The 20434-nt window shown below is 44.6% G+C and overlaps 1 protein-coding gene across 1 annotated transcript in view; it reads right to left on the bottom strand.

Annotated features, from left to right (window-relative positions):
* vps13b (vacuolar protein sorting 13 homolog B) overlaps positions 1–20434 on the bottom strand; it is a 328731-nt gene that overhangs the window by 109662 nt on the left and 198635 nt on the right. The window contains 5 exon segments of the mRNA XM_080500575.1: positions 10777–10888; positions 11383–11539; positions 12191–12463; positions 13810–13951; positions 20058–20175. Of these exon segments, the coding sequence (XP_080356701.1) occupies positions 10777–10888; positions 11383–11539; positions 12191–12463; positions 13810–13951; positions 20058–20175 (802 nt within the window).

The raw sequence follows: 20434 nt of genomic DNA, 5'->3' as shown, positions 1-20434 counted from the left end.
CTGGAGTCCACCCTATTTGGAGTATGGATGTGTGTAGTATATTTCATGGATTCCTTTCCAAAGGGGTATTAAGATACTTCATGTTGGATCGCTGATTCCAAAGACAAACGAACGGAGCTCCTCCGCTCCAGCGCCAGAGTGGGGAGGGAAAATAAGTTGTGGTTTACTTGTTTCATTCTCCTGTGGCGAGTCCTAATACCCCCGTCTCTCCTCTCCTCCAAAACATCAGAGTCATACGAATAAAATGGAATAAAAATGTATAGCGGGGTTGAGGCTGGTGGGGGGGGGGGTTTTTCTCCCCCTAATCCCCCTAAACCTCTAACTGCAGGCCGAGGAATACAAGTGTTGTGGTGCAATCTTCTCACAGAGCAGAGGGTCTGAGAATAACATCACAGGGGCCACAGATATTTATGGAATGAACCACAGGCTGTACACAGAAGTCAGCAGACACCACAACACAGCACACACCATGCTGTATACAGCTCCCTGCTCGTATACAACCAGGCACAGCCGGCGAAACACAAAGTGTAGCGCCATGGTCCCCGGCCAACAAAAACCCGATGATGGAGACGTGGAATGACAATGAGGAAATTATAGGAATTTCATTAACTGTGACTCGGTAGACGTTCGGTCGACTCGTGCAGATTTGAACTGTCGTAAATGATCTAAGTGCCACTTTTGAAGAAGACAAAACAGGCTCTGAAGTTGAAGTGGTCAGGTACTCGGATCAAAGATCAAATACACCAACGTTCATCTGGTTTCCGCTCTTCCTAACAAAAATCTGTGCAAACCAAAAAAACCCGACCTTCCCGAGCCCTCTCGGAGTTTCAACAGGCAAAACTGAATTTTTTTTTGCTCATTTCCAGGAAATCGGCTCGCAACGCTACACGATCTGTTCGCCGTGTCGTCTGGGAAACGTTGGAAATCTCTCCGTCGCTCGTGTTCCCAGAGAGAAGAATGACAGATATCGCTTTATCTGGAGGGAGGGAGGGAGGGAGGGGGGGGGTGGAGGGGGGAGGGGGTGGAGGATGATCCACCTGAAAGCCACAGCAGTGTTCAGTGGCTAAATCGAAGCTTCCTGTTCACATTACCAACATGTTTTCTGAGGACTGTTTCAACATCTCAACCCATTCCCTGTCTCATCTGTCGGCTCTGTGCTGCGCTGTCCGACTCCAAACATAAATTCTCAGGCAAACTTTAATAAAGGGGGGGGCAGTGTCTGTCCCCATTTCGAAAAAAAAAAAAAAAAGTGATGTTGCATTAACCCTGCGTGTCAGAGCGAGGTGAAATACGTCTTGTGCATTTACTAGCACCAGGTGTTTCATTTGCTACAATGGCACAAAACAATGTTTATTCTGGCTGACCCTCCGGTCCCTGCTTATTTTATCTTCTTTCTCCTGAGAGGAGAGGGAAAGCAGGGGATGGACATCTGAGGTGAGCGAGGAGGAGGAGGAGGAGGAGGAGAAATGAGAGTTAAAAGAAAGGGGAGGGGGGGGGGGGGAAATAAATGGAGCTGAATGATTTAGAGGGCACTGAGAAAAAGGGCTACTCCTAATCATTTCAACAGGATGTCTCTCTCCTCAGCCTCCCAGACCCTCAGTGAACACCGACAGATTCCTCCGCGTTGGGATCCTTTCACATGCAGCTCTTGTTGATTAGATCGCCATTTTTATCTCATCTGTTGGCTGGGTCGGACTCAAAACACTCCGACATTTCGGCGCTATCTCCATTGTTTTGTTTTTTTTTTATCTTCCAATAGCTTATATTGGCTACTTCTGCTTCTGCAATTGTCTTCAAATAAACCGTGGTAGAATTCACTTTAAGATAGGAATGAATTATCAACAAACGATGGCTATGAAAGGCCACGTTAAAAAGCAACAAGGTTTCAGGTGAAAACATGTTTTTGTTCCAGAAAAGTTTGGTGTGTACGCCGCAATGATTCGAAAAAAAAACGGCGGCAGTTTACATGGAAACGACAGGAACGTTGGGAAAGTGTGGAGCTAGCATGATGCGCCACTAGTGGGGGATGTTGTCATGTTGTTGTTGTGTGGGATAGGCATGCATAAAACCATAGACTGTAAACATTCACACTGTGGAGAACACGGACAGTACACACATGTCGAGTGGACAAACGACCAAGTTGCATCATCACTCAACTATAAAGCCACGAAGTCCCAGGAGAAGATGGACTTGGGAGTCATGACAGTCTGGAGGAACCATTGTTTGTTTTTATCCGTCTGGTCGAGGACGTGCAGCAGAACTGTTCAGTACGGCCGTGGTGCACATGTGCAGTAGCAGCGTTTCCTCCGTCTACATCAGGGGTCGGCGACCTTTAATGCTCAAAGAGCCATTTGGTCCCGTTTCCCACTGAACACAACACCCAGAGAGCCGCACGCATTTTATTTTGACAGTCCCACAGGAAGACCATGCCAGGACGACACGACACACAAAACCTTCTTCACTGCTGGTTGACAACTTACAACTAATAAACTAAACTACATGAACTAAGCAACAAAAACACAATTATTACCAACACTACAAACCTAACATAACCCCCAATAATTACAATTAAAACACCACAAACAGAAGCTCCCATAATGCATTGCGGCTCTCAGCTCCTTTATTGCTACACATTATTAAAATGGAAGATAAATGTAGGAGATCTGGGATTGTTAGAACCATGAGTGTGATGGTGTGTCTTTAATGTCCTATAGTTGTTGTGTAATTCACTAGAATGTTCCGTCACTCTCAACAAGTCTGGAATGAACCTCCTGGAACTGTCGGCGCTCCGCAGCGCAGCAGTTTTACTTTGAAAGGTACAGGAAGCTCCCAGTTGAGCCGCTGTCATGACCTGCAGCCGCAATTCTACGATCTTCATGCCATTATTGTTGCGTAATGACGTCACGTCGCTGCGTCGTTCACGACCCTACATGTTACCACTCTTTGTAGCGGGACTGCGCTCTGGGTGGCCTTGCCTCCTTACGTCCCTCCGGGATGAACTGCAGTGGGACGGAGGCTCCAGGAGCCGCAGTGGAGGGACCAAAGAGCCGCGGGTTGCCGACCCCTGTTCTACATGGAGCCTGAGTGTTTTTGAAACAAAGCAGTTTTTAAAAAAGCACTGTTGTTGTGTTACTGGACCCCCAAAACACAAGAAAAGAAGCAGTAATTACATCAATTTACAGATACTGGAAGATCAGATCAGCTAGTTGGTCTGGCTCTGTTAATTTTTACAAAAAAAAGAAGTGGAGATGAGAAAAACAAATCTGAAAATATTTCTAACGTCTGAATTATAGAGGGGCAAGTCGGTTTCGCGCGCGCACACCTTCTTTACGCAGCCGAAGCAGTACTGTCGGGATAAACGACGCCAAGCGACTTTTCACGTGAACGTTATTCAACAGCAGAATTAACATTAAATGATTCTGGCAGTTATGTGTTTGTATGTGGAGAACATTTTTATTTTATTTATGTATTTATTTGTTCATGTTATTTCATGCCATTTCACAATATATATATATATAATCTGTCATCCATTGTCTTACAGTTCAACAGTTACTATTGCGTCGAGAATTGTCACGCTCATCATGCGAGCCGCCGCTTTAAGAAAACGCGGCTCTTTTACATGTGGCGAGATATTATGATCGGTAGCGTCACTGCCTCTGAAGTTCTTCGTTCGGGCGTCTGTGCGTCAGAGCGGGCCCCGGGTGTCACTGTGTGTGGCCCCGGCAGCTCCTCTCCGCTGCAGCAGAGCCGGAGCACTTTTCACTGGTGTAAACAAACGGGGGAAATGGGGCACTTGGCAGCCGACTAAAGTGAGTGATGAGGCAAGTGTGCACTGAAGCATCTAATGAATCATTTGCTGGGAACGCTGGGTTTTATGAGGAAAAGAAAGATGAGGAGGGGAGGGGGGGGGGGGGGGGGGGTGGCAGACGAGGAAGACGGAGACCGGCCAAGAGCGAATGAAGAGAAACGTCACTTTGAAGGGAAAAGACCCCCTGAGAGGACGACGGCTGAGGTGAAGACGCACGGATAATCGATGAAAGAATAAAGCACACACATGTTTTTTGGGGGGACGGCCCCTTCATCAAACAATACTGGACAGACATCCATGGAACAACTGCAGGGAATTCTTAACTGTACATCTGCCTTTGAAATTAAAACTATGTTTTTTTGGATGTGCAACCACAGAACTGGAAAAGTGTTTGTTTAGAGCCTTGCTGGTAGCAAGCAAAAAAACTAAGAAATGGTTATCCTTGGACATACCGACTTTAACATTATGGTGGGAAACCACATTGGAAATCTATAGGATGGAAGAGCTGACTGCTGTTGTCAATGATAAACACGGTTGGTTTGACGCATGTTGGGGTAAGAGGGCGACACACTAATGCAAAAAGGCCCAATTACATACTCAGAATGTAGAACTATAGTTAGTCTTTCTTTTTTTCTCTCTCATCTTGATTGTTGATATCTTTTCTTTAATTGAGAAATAATTGTTATCTACTGGTCACTCCCTGTTCTACAATGTTCTGTATGTTCTACTGTGTTAAAATATAAAAACTCATAAATAAAGAATAAAAAAAAAGAAGAAAGAATAAAGCAATAGTGCTTCGTGTGTCAATCTTCAACGAGACACGGAGCGCGTTCTTGGAACTGTGGAACTCTTTAAGTGTGGAATTTCAATGTTGTTCAAATGTTTACAAATTTAAGAAAATGTACAAAGAGAAAATTCTGAGAGACTTTTGAAAAGAATTGAAAAAAAAAATAAAAAAATGACTGTAACTGTTGAACTGTCAGACAAAAGGAGGCTGTTTTTGTTATGTATTGTGACCCGGTGAGGAGTCGGGGGGGGGGGGGGGGGGGGGGCGATGGGGAATCGTATTGATGTGATTTTGTTGTAAAGTTGCTAATAGGAACAGAAAACACAAGATTAATCTTCTCTGTGTTCCTTTTTTGTTCATGTATGGATGACAAATTATATATATATATATATATATATATATATATATATATATATATATATATATATATATAATTTTATCGCTACCATATTGTTATTGTTATATTATTGCTACCATTATTAATAGTACTATACATGACTATTATACACTATTTCACACTGTTATTATCTGTATTATTGTTATTATTATTATTATATAATGTCTACTTCTAATGGCTCTGCCACTGCACCTTACTATTTATTTATTTATCTTGCTTTTATCTCCTGCTTCTTTCTAAGTGCCCATGTTCCGTTCTGTGTTTTACTTTATGTCTTATACCCAGATGTTTTTATATTTTAATTTTTTACTTTTATTACTATTCTATTGTATTTTATAATATTTGTATGTACCAGATTGCTGCAACGAGACAATTTCCCTTCGGGGATGAATAAAGTAATTATCTATCTATCTATCTATCTATCTATCTATCTATCTATCTATCTATCTATCTATCTATCTATATATCTCTCTCTCTATATATATATATATATTGTGAAATGGCATGAAATAACATGAACAAATACATAAATAAATAAAATAAAAACGTTCTCCATATACAAACACCTAACTGCCCTCCATGACTCAAAATGAGCTCAGATAAAATATCCTCTATAGCTCAAGTTGTTATTTTTTCTTCTCTCCAGCTCTCACGGCTTCATCCACACACCTCCAGCAGTGGAGAGGATGCTACTGTGTGAGAAGGGTGCACGACGCAGGCCACTGCCAGGAAATTTTTATTAGTAACAGGCAGGGTCCTGGCTTCGGCGGGCTGTGTTTATCTGCGGAGGGGAGATCCCCATCACAACCACTTATTAGGACGTATATGTGGGTTTAACCGAGGCGGCCGCTCAATAGCAACAAGGAGCCGGGCTTCACTGACCACAGCGAGCCGGGACCGGGACCAGCGTAACCGACACCGGAGAGGAGAAGCGAATTTGGAAACGCATGTAGACGGGAGAGATCCCGAGGAGGTGGACTGACAGAAAGAAAATAGAAACGATAAACAAAGAGGCAGCAGGAAAATTTTTTTTTAAAAACAGAGCGATCAGAACCGGCGATGGAAATTATGAGAAGAAAAAAAAAAAAATTGTGAGGGAGGAGGGGGGAAACAAGAATCCATCGACGCTCGCCACATCATGTTGACTCGGCTCTGCATCACCCACTGACACAGCAAGTCCGCGCTGCCGTCGCCGTGGAAACGCAGGCGCGTACGCTAATCAAAACAAAGCGCGTAGCCTGCGGCTTTGCGAGATGCGCTCCGAGCCGCCCTCGGAGAGGCCGTGATGTAACCGGGCATGTGACGGAATGTCGAGCTGTGTCATGGTAGGTGTGGGGATGTCGGGAAACGTGCGGGATATTTTCGGACACAAACACACACACACACAGACGCGCGCGCACACACACACACACACACACACACACACACGTGCAGACAGGGAGCAAAAATATATATTCTCAGGGAAAAATGGCTGAGAGAATGTTTCCCTGTTGGAACCTTTTCTTGGATGGTTCCTTTTTTTTTTTTTATCGTCATTTGTCTTGGGTTCCAGCTGCAGCGTAACAGAGAGAAGAGCCTGATGACTGCAGATGTCACAGAATGAGTGAGTGATAAATCATCAGTTGGCCAAACGTTGCATGGCTGAGAGGGAACATCACAATACTGGCCGGCCAAATATCAGACTTCCTGGATTAGGTTTTTTTTTTTTTTTTTTTTTTTTTCTCATTCTTCTTTTTTTTCTAAACAAAAGTGATTCACAGACTTGATCTGCTTAACAAAAGACCAAGAGCTACTAAAAATCACCGTGGAAATCAATTGTAATTAATATAAACCAAACTGTTCATACTTTATTAATCTTTCCTTGGGGAAACTCCTTTTTTTTTTTTAAACATTTACCACTCTTATTTCCAGCATACAGCTGATGAGGGTCGGGGATCTCCGGTCCACTGTGGGATTAAGGAACCTGTGAACTCTAAATCCCAAATACGCTTCTCTAGCATCGAATTGACATCTGGCTAAGCCCCGCCCCCAAACGCTAAATGAACCAATAGCATTCGACTATGAATTCCCTGGACTCCAGACAAATATTTTCAGCTCCGGAGAGAACCATTAGCGAAAGCGACAATCCGGTTGTTTTCTGGGCTATTGAAGTCATTTAAGACACACAAATGGTCAGATAATGTTCCTCGGCGATACGAGGTATCCCTAAACAATAAACAACGGGGGTTTCATTTAACCCGAAACCCCAAACACGACATGAACAAACGTCTCCTGTGAATGAAGCTGTGCGGCGCGACCACAAAACTCAACGCCGCCAACTATAAACAAGGACGTCTACATTTGCTCCAAACTCAAGGCAATGTCTCGTATAATCTTAGAAATCTAGTCGCGAGCAGCGAGGAGCTTCCTTAAGCTAGCCCCACCTCGCTCACCTGATGAACACTGGTGTTAGCCACCGATACCAACGTCGCTAGCTAAACAAGTTAGCTGTTAACACAACTGTCTGTAATGTGACAATTTCCAATAGAAACTTTTAGGTGGAAAAGGAACAGAAGATTTTCAGTACAAAGTTGAATTCTCTGTAATCTATAAATAGCAGATTGGTACAATTCAAAGTGCTTCACAGGAAGATTGACACAGTGAACAACTGAGAGAAAACACATTTTAAAAGGTAAACCTATTAAAAATCACGATTAAGTCTTCTTTACTACATCGACTCACGTCTTTACTGAGGTTTTGGTCTATTAAGCCAAACAGAGACATCAAAACGTCTCACTTTAACCTCAAAAAGGGGGGACACTCAATCCACAAAGATCGGTCCCCATTTACCCCGGCGTACAAGAAGCTTTCAATTAAGCGTTAGATGTGGAGGTTAAAAAAAAAAAAAAAAAAAGAATGAGAGAAAATGGGAGCTGGGAGTAAAAGATGTGAGATTTTACAGAGGCCCAAACCACAAGAAAGTCGAGGCTGAATGCATGCTGGACATTCCCCGGGCGGCCGCTCATGCTCTTTGGAAAAAAAAAAAAAAAAAAAAAAGACAGGAAAATGATTTCAGCTGTGTAAACTGACAGCGGCCTTGTAGCTGAGGATGAAGACGGAGAAAGAGGGGAAACCTGCAGCTCTGTCATAACTCAGGCTCGGCACAGAAACTGCTGGTGGTGGTGGTGGTGGTGGTGGGGGGGGGGGGGGCAACGACTCCTTCAAGGAAAACCAAACCTCACATCACCAAATGAAGCTGGTGCTGGATATCAGCTTAGCGCCACAACATTACAGTCAAATGGGTTTATTTGACCTTCTTTGAAGAAATCTATGACAAACACACCACCGGGCGTCTCGAACGTAAAAACCCAGCTCGCTTTGAAGTGTGTCGGAAAAAAACAGCGCGGAGAGAGCGGCACCGACGGTACGCTCCGGCGAGATGTTTACGCGCGCTCGCTATTTCAGCCTCCGCGCCTCCGCTTTCTCGCGTCTCATCTCCGAGGGTGGCACGGCAGTAAATCCCGCTTTAAGACGCCCGAGCGCAGTCGCTCCGATACGTACGGCGGACGATCACAAGCAGAGCTGCTCGGATCAATCACTTCATTGTGACGGCGGAGGTAATTAGCGGTGGACGTTAAACAGCGCTACTGGGAACGGCGGCCATGTTTCTTTCTATAGCCCCCAGTCGGTGATGGATCGTAAACACAATGGTTCACATGATTATAGGCGCGCCGTGCGACGCTCTGGGGGGAGCAGGCGAGGCGCTACAAGGCACAGGAACAGTGCTTGGCGATGGTACGGCATGTGGCCTTCACAAGTGTGATCATCCTCAAATTGAAGGGCGGGAATGAACAGAAAACGGAGAGGATAATGCCGGGTTGTGAGCGAAAGATTGAACGGCGGGCGGTTTAACATAATTCCGGGGTTTCACTGCAGAGGGAAGCGGTTGGCTCTTGGCTTCTGTGCATGGAGGTCGATAAAGACCGTGTGTGTGTGTGTGTGTGTGTGTGTGTGTAGACACATGGCTCAATAGTGTTGGTGACACTGGCTACACTGGCCAGTGTGGGGTGGAATTGCATGGCTGGCCTGTCGGGTTCTCTGGGTGAAAGACTGAGAAAAGAAAAAGAAAGAGAAAAGAAAAAAACTTTTCCATGCCCACAAGTTGATCATTTATCATCTGACATGATAACAACAGAGCCCACATGTCAACAAAATACATATCCACGGACAGTCGCTATGGAAACACAAGAGTCAAACCCCATCGACTCGCAAAGGAAAACAAATAACAAAACATTTCAAGCACTGAGAGGCGGCGAAGACTCAGACTACCCCCCCAAACGTTCCTGCAAGAGAGTCGCTATGGTTACTGATAAATACCAGCACAGTGGAAGAGAAGCTGGAGAGGGAAGGAACTGTGGAAATGTGGAACTGGACAGTGAAAAATTTCACCCGTTGGGCCACAGATCCCCTTCTGCATAAACCTAATAGTGTATATGATACCTAAACCAACTGCAGGCAAGAATAAATCTCCTTTCTTCTTCTCCTCTTGGTGTCCACCTTCTCTTGTTTTTTTTGTTTTTATTCCCCCCAAAACTTTTTTCTTCACTTCACGTCTGCTCACATCTCAATTGCAGCTGCACAAAGCATTAGGCACCACTTTTATCTCCCTCATTACATGTGTTTGCCAGCACCATATCTGCCCCTTCGCACACACACACTCACTCACTCACACACACACACACACACACACACACTGCGAGGCTGTGGTTTTGAGGCAGCTATGACACAATCCAGATTCCTTTCGCTGCCTATAGCGGGGGAAATGTGTTTTGTGCAGAACTATTTCCCCTGCAAAGTCCAGATTTTCCCCACCTCGCAGCTTTGATCCACATGGCACGGGGAGCTAATGTCAACAGTCTTGCGCTGCAGCTGGAGGGCCCGGCGGACCCCCGAGGTGTCACTCATTCCCCCCCCCCCCCCCCCCCCGTCACTGTCGGGGCTGCCGAACCACTGTGAGGTGCTGTTACCCACTACATCTACCCCCCCCTCTCCCATAAGACAACAGACATTTGAAGCATAGATAGAAAAGGTTCGTGGCATTTTGATATACTCTGATGACCGAGTACACTTTAAAAGGGTTTACTATTACTTGTCCAGGTTTACTTGTCGCCTTTCACCTAAGTATTTTTTTTATCTGACTTCAAGCTGAGCAACAGGAACTATATTTACATTTCTACAGGACATACGACGTATATGAGTCTACATCAATTCTCCTCAGTAAGACTCAGAGGATTGAAGAGAATCTCACAACCGGGTGGTGACGTGTGCATAAAGCAACGTGCCCCCTGTGATTGTTTTATGAGCTTTATGAATAAAGGTGGACTGGAAAAAAGAGTATCTTTTGAGTTATTTTACATAAGTTCCTTTCATTGTGTGTGATTGAATTGTTCAACGAGAGCTTTCTCCACTTCTTCAGATATGTAGGAGGTAGCTTTACATCAAAGTGTATATTATGTCGACGATGTGTAGGCTTATGTTTACAAATTGCCAATCAATGTGTCTACACACCCTTTTTTCCTACACTTTGACCCTCATCGTACTAATGTCTTATTGATATAATCACGCATACAAGCAATAGTACGTGACATTCTGACTGGTGCAATTATTATTACGTCCGTGATTAATGAAGTTATTAACTGTAACCACTTGCACAAAGTGCTGTATTGACAGGAAACACATTTAGACTGTGTGTTTTGGCCGGAGTGGGACGAGAAAACACGAAGTGAGCAGAAGAGTTATTCTTACTGATAGATATCTTTTCGAAGCACGGTGCGAGTCAGCGGGTTATCGGCCTGCGGCGCCATGCTGAGCGAGCCCAGCTTCAAAACCAACGTGTCTTCTTTCTTCGCCGGGGGATCTGTTACGACACAGAGAGATAAATCACGCAGAGGAAGCACATCTTTCGCCGATGACTTTATATCATTTCCCTCTTGGAGGCCGAGCGGCAGCGCAGGAAGGACGGCCGAGCGTCGTTCAGACACATGAAACCGAACACTGCCTGACAGAGACGCGCAAGTCTTACAAGTTAGTCATTCAAACACAAGCGGCAGACAAAACAACACTGCACACATCTAACAATCCAACGTCAATTTTATATCGTGTAGAAGTAAATATACTGTGGTGGCTGTTTTGTTTTGTTTTTTTTTTTTCAGATCTGCCTCCTTGTCTTTGCAAGCTAACGCGGTGGCGTGTTTGGTTGACCATGACGGGGAGTTTCATACAGCAGCCGCAGACTTGACAAATACAAAAAAAAAATCATAGTGTGTGTGACACAATGTCCCCGGTGTTGTAAAGTTTTCCATGTGTGTGTGTGTGTGTGTGTGTTGAAGAAAAGGCGTGTGACTCTCTGACCCGACGCTGCAGGTTTGTCCTGCGCTCCGGGACAAAACACCCTGATCACGCTGGTGTTGATGTAGATGAGCGGCAAACACCGGGACGTCAACGTGTGGCTCCTCATCGGCTGGCCCGCCGACTTCCCGCGCTCCCTGTAGCGCCTCGGCACCGTGGCCTGAAAACACGCCAGTCACATCAGTTTGTTAGTCAGTGGGAATGCATGGCTTTCACACTCTTGAGATTCAAATCTTTATTATTATTATTCTGTATGTTTTTAGAACCGCTTCTACTCTGGCAATCTTCACCCGTTCGTAATCATTCAAATATCAAATCGTGCAACTTTTTTTGGGACTTTCCGGCTATGAAACCTGTGCACAATTTTCAAAAAGTTGCACAATTTTCAAAAAGTTGCACATTTTCAAAAAGTTGCACAAGTTTAAACTCTCACTCTAGACCAGAGACGGGTCGCCAGGACAAAGCGGTACAGTTTACCTGCCGCAGGTAGCATTTCAAAAAGTTGCACATTTTCAAAAAGTGTCACAATTTTCAAAAAGTTGCACATTTTCAAAAAGTTGCACAAGTTTCAACTCTTGCTCCAGACCAGAGACGGGCCGGCAGGACAAATCATTACAGTCTACCGGCCTCAGGTAGCATTACAGTTTGCCAGCAGCATTCACACTATCATGCATTTGCCGTGGGAAATGCAGATCATCTAGTTTTGTTTGGTTCCAATATTTGATAAATAGGGTTAAATCAAAACATGCTTTTTTTCTTTGCGAATCCAAACAAAATGCTACTTTCTTTTTCTTTCTTTTTTTTTTTTTACCTGGAACACTCCCGCTACGGTGGCCAGCAAGGGACACGACAGCACCACGTCGAAGGGCTGCGCCGTCAGCAGGATCTCCCTCAGGTACTGAGGCGAGCCGTCGGCGAGCAGGTCCGCGTTCACCCGCTGGCTGGCGGTGGTGGCGCCGCTGCGCGTGGGCCGCTCGGGCCGCGTGGTGAGCTTGTGGCGGACGTTTTTGGTGACGGCCTGCGTGTAGGTGATGGACAGGAAGCCGTGCTGCTGGTGGGAGCCCTCCAGGACCTTCGCTGCCGTCTGGCCAAGTGGTGAGACAGGAAGAACGGTGACGGAGGTCTCACAGAGCAATCCGGGACAAATCACTGCTGTTAGGAGGGTCTGATTTTTTTTTTTTTTTTGGGATGAGGTGTAAGTCAGGTGAAATGTAGCTTTTATATATAATCTAAATATGATTTCATAAAATAGGTGCTCATTCAGTAAAAAAAAAAAATATGTGAAGGGATACTTCAACTTTGCACTGTGTGGCTTTTGGACGACAAAGATCGTAGTTAAGTTTCAACCTCACCTCAAGCCAAAAAAAAAAAAAAAAAATAGTGATGCGCTTTCCACTATGTAACTGTCAAAAGCAAGCCAAGCTGAAGCTATGGGGGAGAAAAAAAAGCAATCTGGAGCAAATGTATTCACTTTCAATGCAGTAATTTAAATGTATTCAACAAATCAGCCCCCTTTTACCAAGGTTTTTTATTTTAAATCATCAATTAAACATGCTACTATATTCCAAGTTCATCAGGAGGTTTAGGTCAATAATCTTTAGGCTGATTTATAGAAACAAAAGGTAAAAGAAGGGATTTTGTCAAATCAGGAGGCCCACGTCTGACCATCTCTGCTTGCTTCATCTTATTATTCCTGGAAAGGAGTTTCTATTTTTCATCTTTTGCATCATCTTTAAAAATCCTTCACAAGATAAGCACACGGATCCAAATGGTAAACTATTGGTTAACTCAGTGCGAGGATAGATATCTTTGTAGTATGCGTCACTGACCTCAAGCTGGAGCTTAAATATCCATAATGTGTAGAGATTATTTGAGGTGTGCAATACTTTTGATGGAGTGGGAAATTCCCTGAGGCTTTGATGGGAAAAAAAGGAGAAGTAGCTCAAGTGTAATGACACATTGAACTTTGGAAATCACGTACGCCTTTTTAACGCCTTCATATATTTTGAAGCAAAAAGATATATTCATATTAATGACATAAAAATATGAAGCAAGACCAAGATGGTCAGAAAAGCAGAAAGCAATTGATTTTGCAATGATGGCCAAACAAAAATTATATTTCAATGTTTAAGATAGATCCATTTTTAAGATAGTAAAAATCTTTGAAAACGTCCAGTAACAGTGGCTGGGAAGGTCTGGATCAAAGAGTTTTTTTTTTTTTTTTTACAATTTTGGTTGACGTTGTTAGGAGTGCTCAATGACAAAGAGTGGAAGAGAAACAATATTTTCTTTAAAAGGTCACACAAAATATATATACGTTTGTGAAATGTCTCTGAGGTCCACATATAAGTGTTCCCAGCCACTGTTGATGGGGCTTAAACAGAGTCAACGCAAAAAAACAAAAAAAAGAAGAAGAGTTTGGGTCCTTACAGGAGGGAAAAAGCCAGAGAAGTGGCTGAAAGTGTCTTGCTTGCTGACCGGTCGAACCAACACAGTGCGTCTGTTCAGCTTGTCAGTGCAAGACAGGACCACTCCTCCACCGCTGCCTGAGCTCCGAAAACCCTCCTCCAGACTGGAGGTGAAGAGGCGATTGAAGGCGGATGCAAGAGGAGGAGACAGGAGGCGAGAATTCACAGGGAGGGGGGGGCAGAAAAGATCATCGCAGGTATTTAGATTGGGAATAAAATGGAAAACTTTAAGATGAGGAGGTAGAAGAATTACATAGAGATACAGGATTGTCATCGGCATAGACTAAAATGCAATGGTCTTATACTTTGCAGCGGCACATACTGTGATTTTAATGACAATGGATGATGTAGAACTGCAAAAGTGAGTCTTAAATAAGCTAAAATATTGTGGCATTTTATCGGTTCCGTGCCAGTATAAGACCATCGCCGGAGATAGATTTCAACCACAGTTGAGGCCCATATCAAGGTTTGTTCCAACACTCACACACACAGAGAAAAAAACAACTGTCACCAGATTTCATTGACTTGATAACTCGGCCAATCAGAGGCACTGGAGAGACAGGTGAGTGTAAAACTGCAGAGAGACTTTTTTTGAGGAGGGGGGAGAGTTTATCAGGTGCATGAAACACACAGCACACCCAGCGTTGCAGCCAAACTCAGAGATTCGTCTGTCAGTTTCCTGTCTGTCCAGCGGGGGCAGAGATGAGGGGGGGCCTTGATTGGTTGCAGCAGATTGGCAGAGGGCAGTGTTAAAAATAAAGGGCCTGAAGTGGCCCGGGGGCTGCTCGGACACAGGCAGATGTTTTTTTTTTTTTTACCGCAGCTGTATCCTTGCACTGCAGGATGAGTCCTTCATAGCTGCCAGACAGCCAGACCTGCCCTGGCCTGGAGAGACACACAAGGCCAGGCTTGAAATGACAATCTGGAATGACGTGTGCAGTGCCGGGGCACTGGAAGCACCGCTTTTTAATGGCAGTGGTCATTACAAATCCAGATAAGTAATCGACAGGCCCCAGCAAACTTTTCTATCATGCACTCAGCAGCCAGGAGATTTAAACATTTCTATATTTAAGGCATTGTGTTGAATTGACATAAACAAAAAATCCAAAGGACCTGCAAGGCAAGAATCAGAAAGTTATCATGGAGGTGGACATAATTAAGATTTGCAGCACCGAAACATCAACATCCAAGGACAAAACTGTGTAAAGATTGTGTTCACGCCCGGAAGGATTAATCCACGTCAAACAAACTTGCGAACACAGGACGCACTAAACAAAAGATGTTTCGGACGTCTTGCAACCAAACTCCTGTTGATGTGTGCAGGGAAGGAATTCCTCCCGCTGTAAGTATTTGGATACATTTCAAAAGCTGTTGGTGGGCTCTGAGGTGGTTAACGCACCACACGCCGCAGCGGCAATGTGTTCGGGATGGTATATAGAGCCGCCATTGTCAAGATTCATGAAAGATCCGTCACATGAAATAAATCAACAACGTTTGCAATGTGTTGTCTGTTTACATCTCGTGCTCTGGTGTTTGAAATGTCAGTGTGAATGCAAAGTGCAAAATCCTTTGTCTTCTCGTTGCTTTGCTGTGGAGTGGGGAAACCGCAGCTCAAGTGTGAACACAGTCTAAATCACACACACACACACTAGATTTCAGTACTCAAAGCCGATTGTTATTAGTGTGAATGCAAGGCAATGCAAGGCTTTCACACTCTTGAGATTCTGTTTCTGTTTATTCTGGACGTTTTTCGAATCGCTAAAACTCTGGCAGTCTTCACCCGTTCGTAATCATTCAAATATTAAATCGTGAAGCTTTTTCGGCACTTTCCGGCTATGTTCCAGCTTTTTGAAATCTCGTCAACTTTTTAAAATATTCAACTTTTGTGCCACTTTTTTCCAATGTTAACGGATGGAGAAATTTTTAACTAGCTATAACTTCTTCAAATCTTAACGGATTTCAACCATTAGACTTTTAAACTGTTCAACTGTTTCAACTTTTAGTAACTTGTACAACTTTTTGAAAATTTTTCAACTTTTCGAAACTTTTACTGCTGACACTTTTTCAACTGTTTGACACTTTTTCCAACTGTTTGACACTTTTTCAACTATTTGAAACTTTTTCAACTTTTCCCAACTTTTCCAAATGTTTCAAAGCATTCCAGTCTACCTGCCGCAGGCAGACAGCAAAAAGCATCACAGTTTGCATTCACACTATCATGCATTTGCCTCGGGAAATGCAGATCATCTAGTTTGTTTTATTTTCTTCTGCAAATTCAATCCAAATCATGCACGTCCAATGTCTAGAAAAACATTTCACATGGTGGAAATAGTTAGTTTTCTCTTGCACTATTCCCTCATTAAACCCCCCCCCCCCCCCCCCCCCCCCCCCCGAGTACAGCGGGAGAGGAGCGTCCCTGTGTTTTGTTCTTTGTTATCTTGTGTGTGTGTGTGTGTGTGTGCGTCAGCTCTTTCTGCGTCTGCTGCTGTGAAGCTCTCTTTGTAACCCTCCCTCTCGGTTGTAAGAGTGACTAATACACACAGACCCCCCACTGCCTCTTCATCATCTTCCTCCAAGCTCTCCTCCCTCCTCCGTGCACTCCCCGTCCAGCCGCACGGCGCTCCCGGCTATTTGCGGAGCAGCTGGAAGACATCAGCTCCAATCTGTGTTCGCTGCTCCTCGGAGTGAGCGAGGGTGAACTGTCACCAGCCCGCCGTCTCTCCCGGCTCCGTGTTACCCAACACTCTCATGATCACCGTTGCCGCGGGAGACCGAGGCCCGAAGTGAGAAGGAGAAGCTTCCCAATTTCCTGGACTTCTCACGGGGGTGAAGGAAACTTCATTGAATTTATTACCGGGACACCTTTTTAGCTCCCATACCCGACTTTAATTTCCCGTCTTCGCTACGTGACGAGTGGACGCCACGCCGGCGGAGTCCAACACCCACCTATTTGCTATTCCTCGTGGACTCGCTTTTGTTTCCCCCCCCCCTCCACCCCTTTCTTGTCCTCCCATTTCGACACAATCAGGGATTCAATTATATATATTTTCCCCCTCCCATATTCGCCTGCCCTATCTAACTTTCCATCCATTTTCCAGAACCGAGATTGTCGAGGCCCCGTCAGACCTGATCTGTTCTGACCCAAAGCACACAAATAACCTGGGCTGGGTGACGAAATGCCTCACAATTATGTGTTCAGGATGATGAATATGGACTCCACTCGCTGTGGGCTTGCTTGTACATGTGGATGATACAGATTAAGAGCGGGCCTCCGGCCCAGAGGTCCTCCACCGTGTCCTAAGCAGCCATGACTGTAACCTGGCGTGGATCAGCGAGCGCTCGCGCCTGCCAGAACTTTGGTCTGCGCAAATGTGTTGGGACCAGGTTGTTAACTGCACATTAAACTGAAATAACCTAGAAATGAGAAAATTGACTTATTATCTACTTAGGAAGGCATAGAGGTCTACTAAAGAGATTAGAGCTGGCGCTGTCTCAGCGGCAATTGGACACACACCTGTGGAGAACGGAGTGAAAATAATAACCCGCAGCACCTCCGTGCTCTGGAGACGTCAAAACCGCTGACGCTGTCCTGGCTGAGCCTCTTCATCCATACTGTACCGAACAACATGTGGTTTTGACAAAAGTTAAATTGTCTTGACTGCGGCGAGACACTATATCTATCAAAAAAAAATGGTCTCGCTAGATGGTCATGTTTAAAATCCGTCAGTCCCTCTGAGGACCCGAGGAGCAGTGATGATAAATCCTGGCGTGTCTCTATCAATATCTATTATCGTATCGGTGGGAAGAGCACTGATTGCAACGGATGGGTTTGATAGAGACGCGGCGCTCCAGGAAAGGTCCATCTTCCTTTCGCTGTCTGGCTCGATTCGGAGCAGGAGACACTCGGCGTGGGGGAAACAGATCTGAACACATGCTCCGTCCGCTGGATGCTGCAACGTGTGGAGCTGGATCGTTGTTTCATTATCTCCTCAGAACAAGACAGGGGGAATTGCCTCCCGCTAAGGAGTCTGATCCCGGCAGAACGGGACCTCGGGCACGTAGGCTGTGAACACTCGGAGCTGCTGACTCATCAAAGAGGCATGCGATAAAGACAATAACGGTGTAGATATTGAAAATACAAAAAAACTAAAAACTTGATCTAATTACTGGGAAGAACATCCCATGTGGGGGGATGGGAAGGAGGGAGGAATGAACTTTCATCATTTCGAGGCACCGAAATTACCTCATTTTGACTGGAAGTTGACGTGGGGAGGGAGAGAGAGAGAGAGAGAGAGATTACCATAAGGATGCGGTGGAACATGGCCCGGTGGTTTTCCGCTTCTAACAGCGCGTTAATGTTCCTCTGAATCAAGTCAGACACCGCAGGCCCAGAGAGAAGATGACTGACGTCTCCGAACCCGACTCCTCGGCTCTGTGAGTCAGAGTCGGGCCGGCCCCACAATCCCGTCGACGACGTCCGTATCGCCCGCTGGTTGCGTCTGTCTCTCAGCCTGTGGGCGACGCCACAACAGCTGTCTGGAAAGACCGCTGAGGTGATAATCCACGGAATCGTATGAGGAGAAGTTGGACCAGACAGAGCGGTTGCAGCGTTGGTGGTATACGTGTACGAGTGCAGCCCCTGGGATCAGAATAGTATACAGCAGTGTTTTTCAACCTTTTTTGAGCCAAGGCACACTTTTTTCTTGGGAAAAACCTGGAGGCACACCACCACCACCCGCAAATGTTAAAATGTGAAACTCTGTAGCCTCTATTAACAATATAAAGTCCTTCTCATCAAAGTTTTATCAACAGGAATCAAGTAAATACAGAAAAAAGTATTTCCCAATGTCTTTTTTTTAAATAGTGACTCCCTCAGTGTGAAACCTGGACCTGATGGATGAAGAGCTGAGATCCTGGTTCACATTCTTCCTTTTCAAAAACTTCTCCATCACTGTCACTGACACAGTACTTTGATACAAGATGGTAGCAGGAGGTGGAGATGAACCACACTGACGTCTGTCAGTTTCCATTTCACTGGCAAAGTTCTGTGCTGCCCTCTAGTGGTGAAGGGTATTGTTGCGATCACGGAGTTGGTCGCTGCAGGGCATGATGGGAGTTCAGGTTATGTGTTGCCGGAGGTTATTGAGGGTTATTGTTGGGGTTGTTGTGTGTGTTGATTTGTGCTTGTGTTGTGTTTTTGTTCCTCAATTCAGATACTTAATTATTTCGTCTAGTTTGGTTTGTTGGATGTTGGTGTGCAACCATGAGTGAGAAATGTGTTGTGAAGTTCCGGTTGCATGTGTACATGTCAAAATAAAAGCCTCTGGTGATCAGTAAGCACAAAAGAATCTCGCAGCGGGACCTGCAGGATAAACTGTAGATCTTAAGAGTGCAAATACAGAAAATAATGGAGGAAGAATGTAAGTAAGTCCAGTTAAGGGCGATTATTAAATCCTCAATTACGTATGTTAATATTTCGATTAGCAGTTTTTATATTTTTGAAAAATAAAAATTCTATTCTATTCAATTCCAGCAATACTACAAATATTTTGTTTGCAAAGCAGCAGACTCAGTGGAGAATAACATTGAACAACTAAAATCACTCTGTAATTAGTTTCTGCAAAGAAAAATAAACGACCCACCAACACAAATACATAGCATACATTAGGGATTAAGGATTTTTCCTATCTAAAGTTATTATTCTGATATTTTAAGAGCTACAAAATTCAATATTTATTGTTTTCAAACAACATTTAGTTTTGCTTGATATATATTTGATAGATGCAAAAATAGCTTCAACAAAAAATGTTAAATCCTTCATATAAACCATTATAAGCTAATCGATACTTTAATAATCCTCGTGGGGAAAATTGCTTTTTCCCGCATGGACCCATCTCATTTTCAGGATGTGGTGGGCGGCCACACTGGGGAGCTCACAGGGGTCAAAGGGTCACGCTCAGGGACTCACAGTGGCGACCTGTCTGCTGGAGGATAATCAGTTATCAGAGTGTGTGTACAGTTTAATTCAATATCTAATACCACACTACGTTTATAAAACTAATATTAGGACAAAAGCAAATAATACAACCACAACAAATGGTTAATAACCAAGCTCATCTATTTTTTTTTTTTTTTGCTTGGACACCATGAATATCTGATTTTCAAAATGCACTCCTCCACCATTGCGCCACACCCCGGATGTATTCATACCTGCACTTGTAGTGGTCGATGTTGAAGCTGCCGACTTTACATTTGATCTTGGTGTAGACATCCTGGACGTCCACCGAGGCGCTCAGGTCTTCCAGTTCACCGATGACACACGTCTCCCCTGGAGACACACACACAAGACGCAGCTTTAAGGGGGTCACAGCGTGAATCAGAATCCCAAGCTCTCGATCGGAGGACGCTCAAGTGTGTCACGCTTCATAGTATTCCCGCCCATTAGAAGTGAAACGGCAGATCTGCACACCGACACACACGCTGTGTGGGCAAACTTGGCTGCTGTTTCTGTGTTCCGTTTCTACTTGAGAAGCCAAAGCATCTTGTCCAATGGATTCGATACCCAACTGGCCGCGGGACCCTCCATC

The sequence above is a fragment of the Blennius ocellaris genome (assembly GCF_963422515.1).
Source record: "Blennius ocellaris genome assembly, chromosome: 8".
In the NCBI taxonomy this organism is placed as follows: Eukaryota; Metazoa; Chordata; class Actinopteri; order Blenniiformes; family Blenniidae; genus Blennius; species Blennius ocellaris.
The sequence above is the reverse complement of the archived record's forward strand: the minus strand, read 5'-3'. Positions and strand labels throughout refer to the sequence as shown.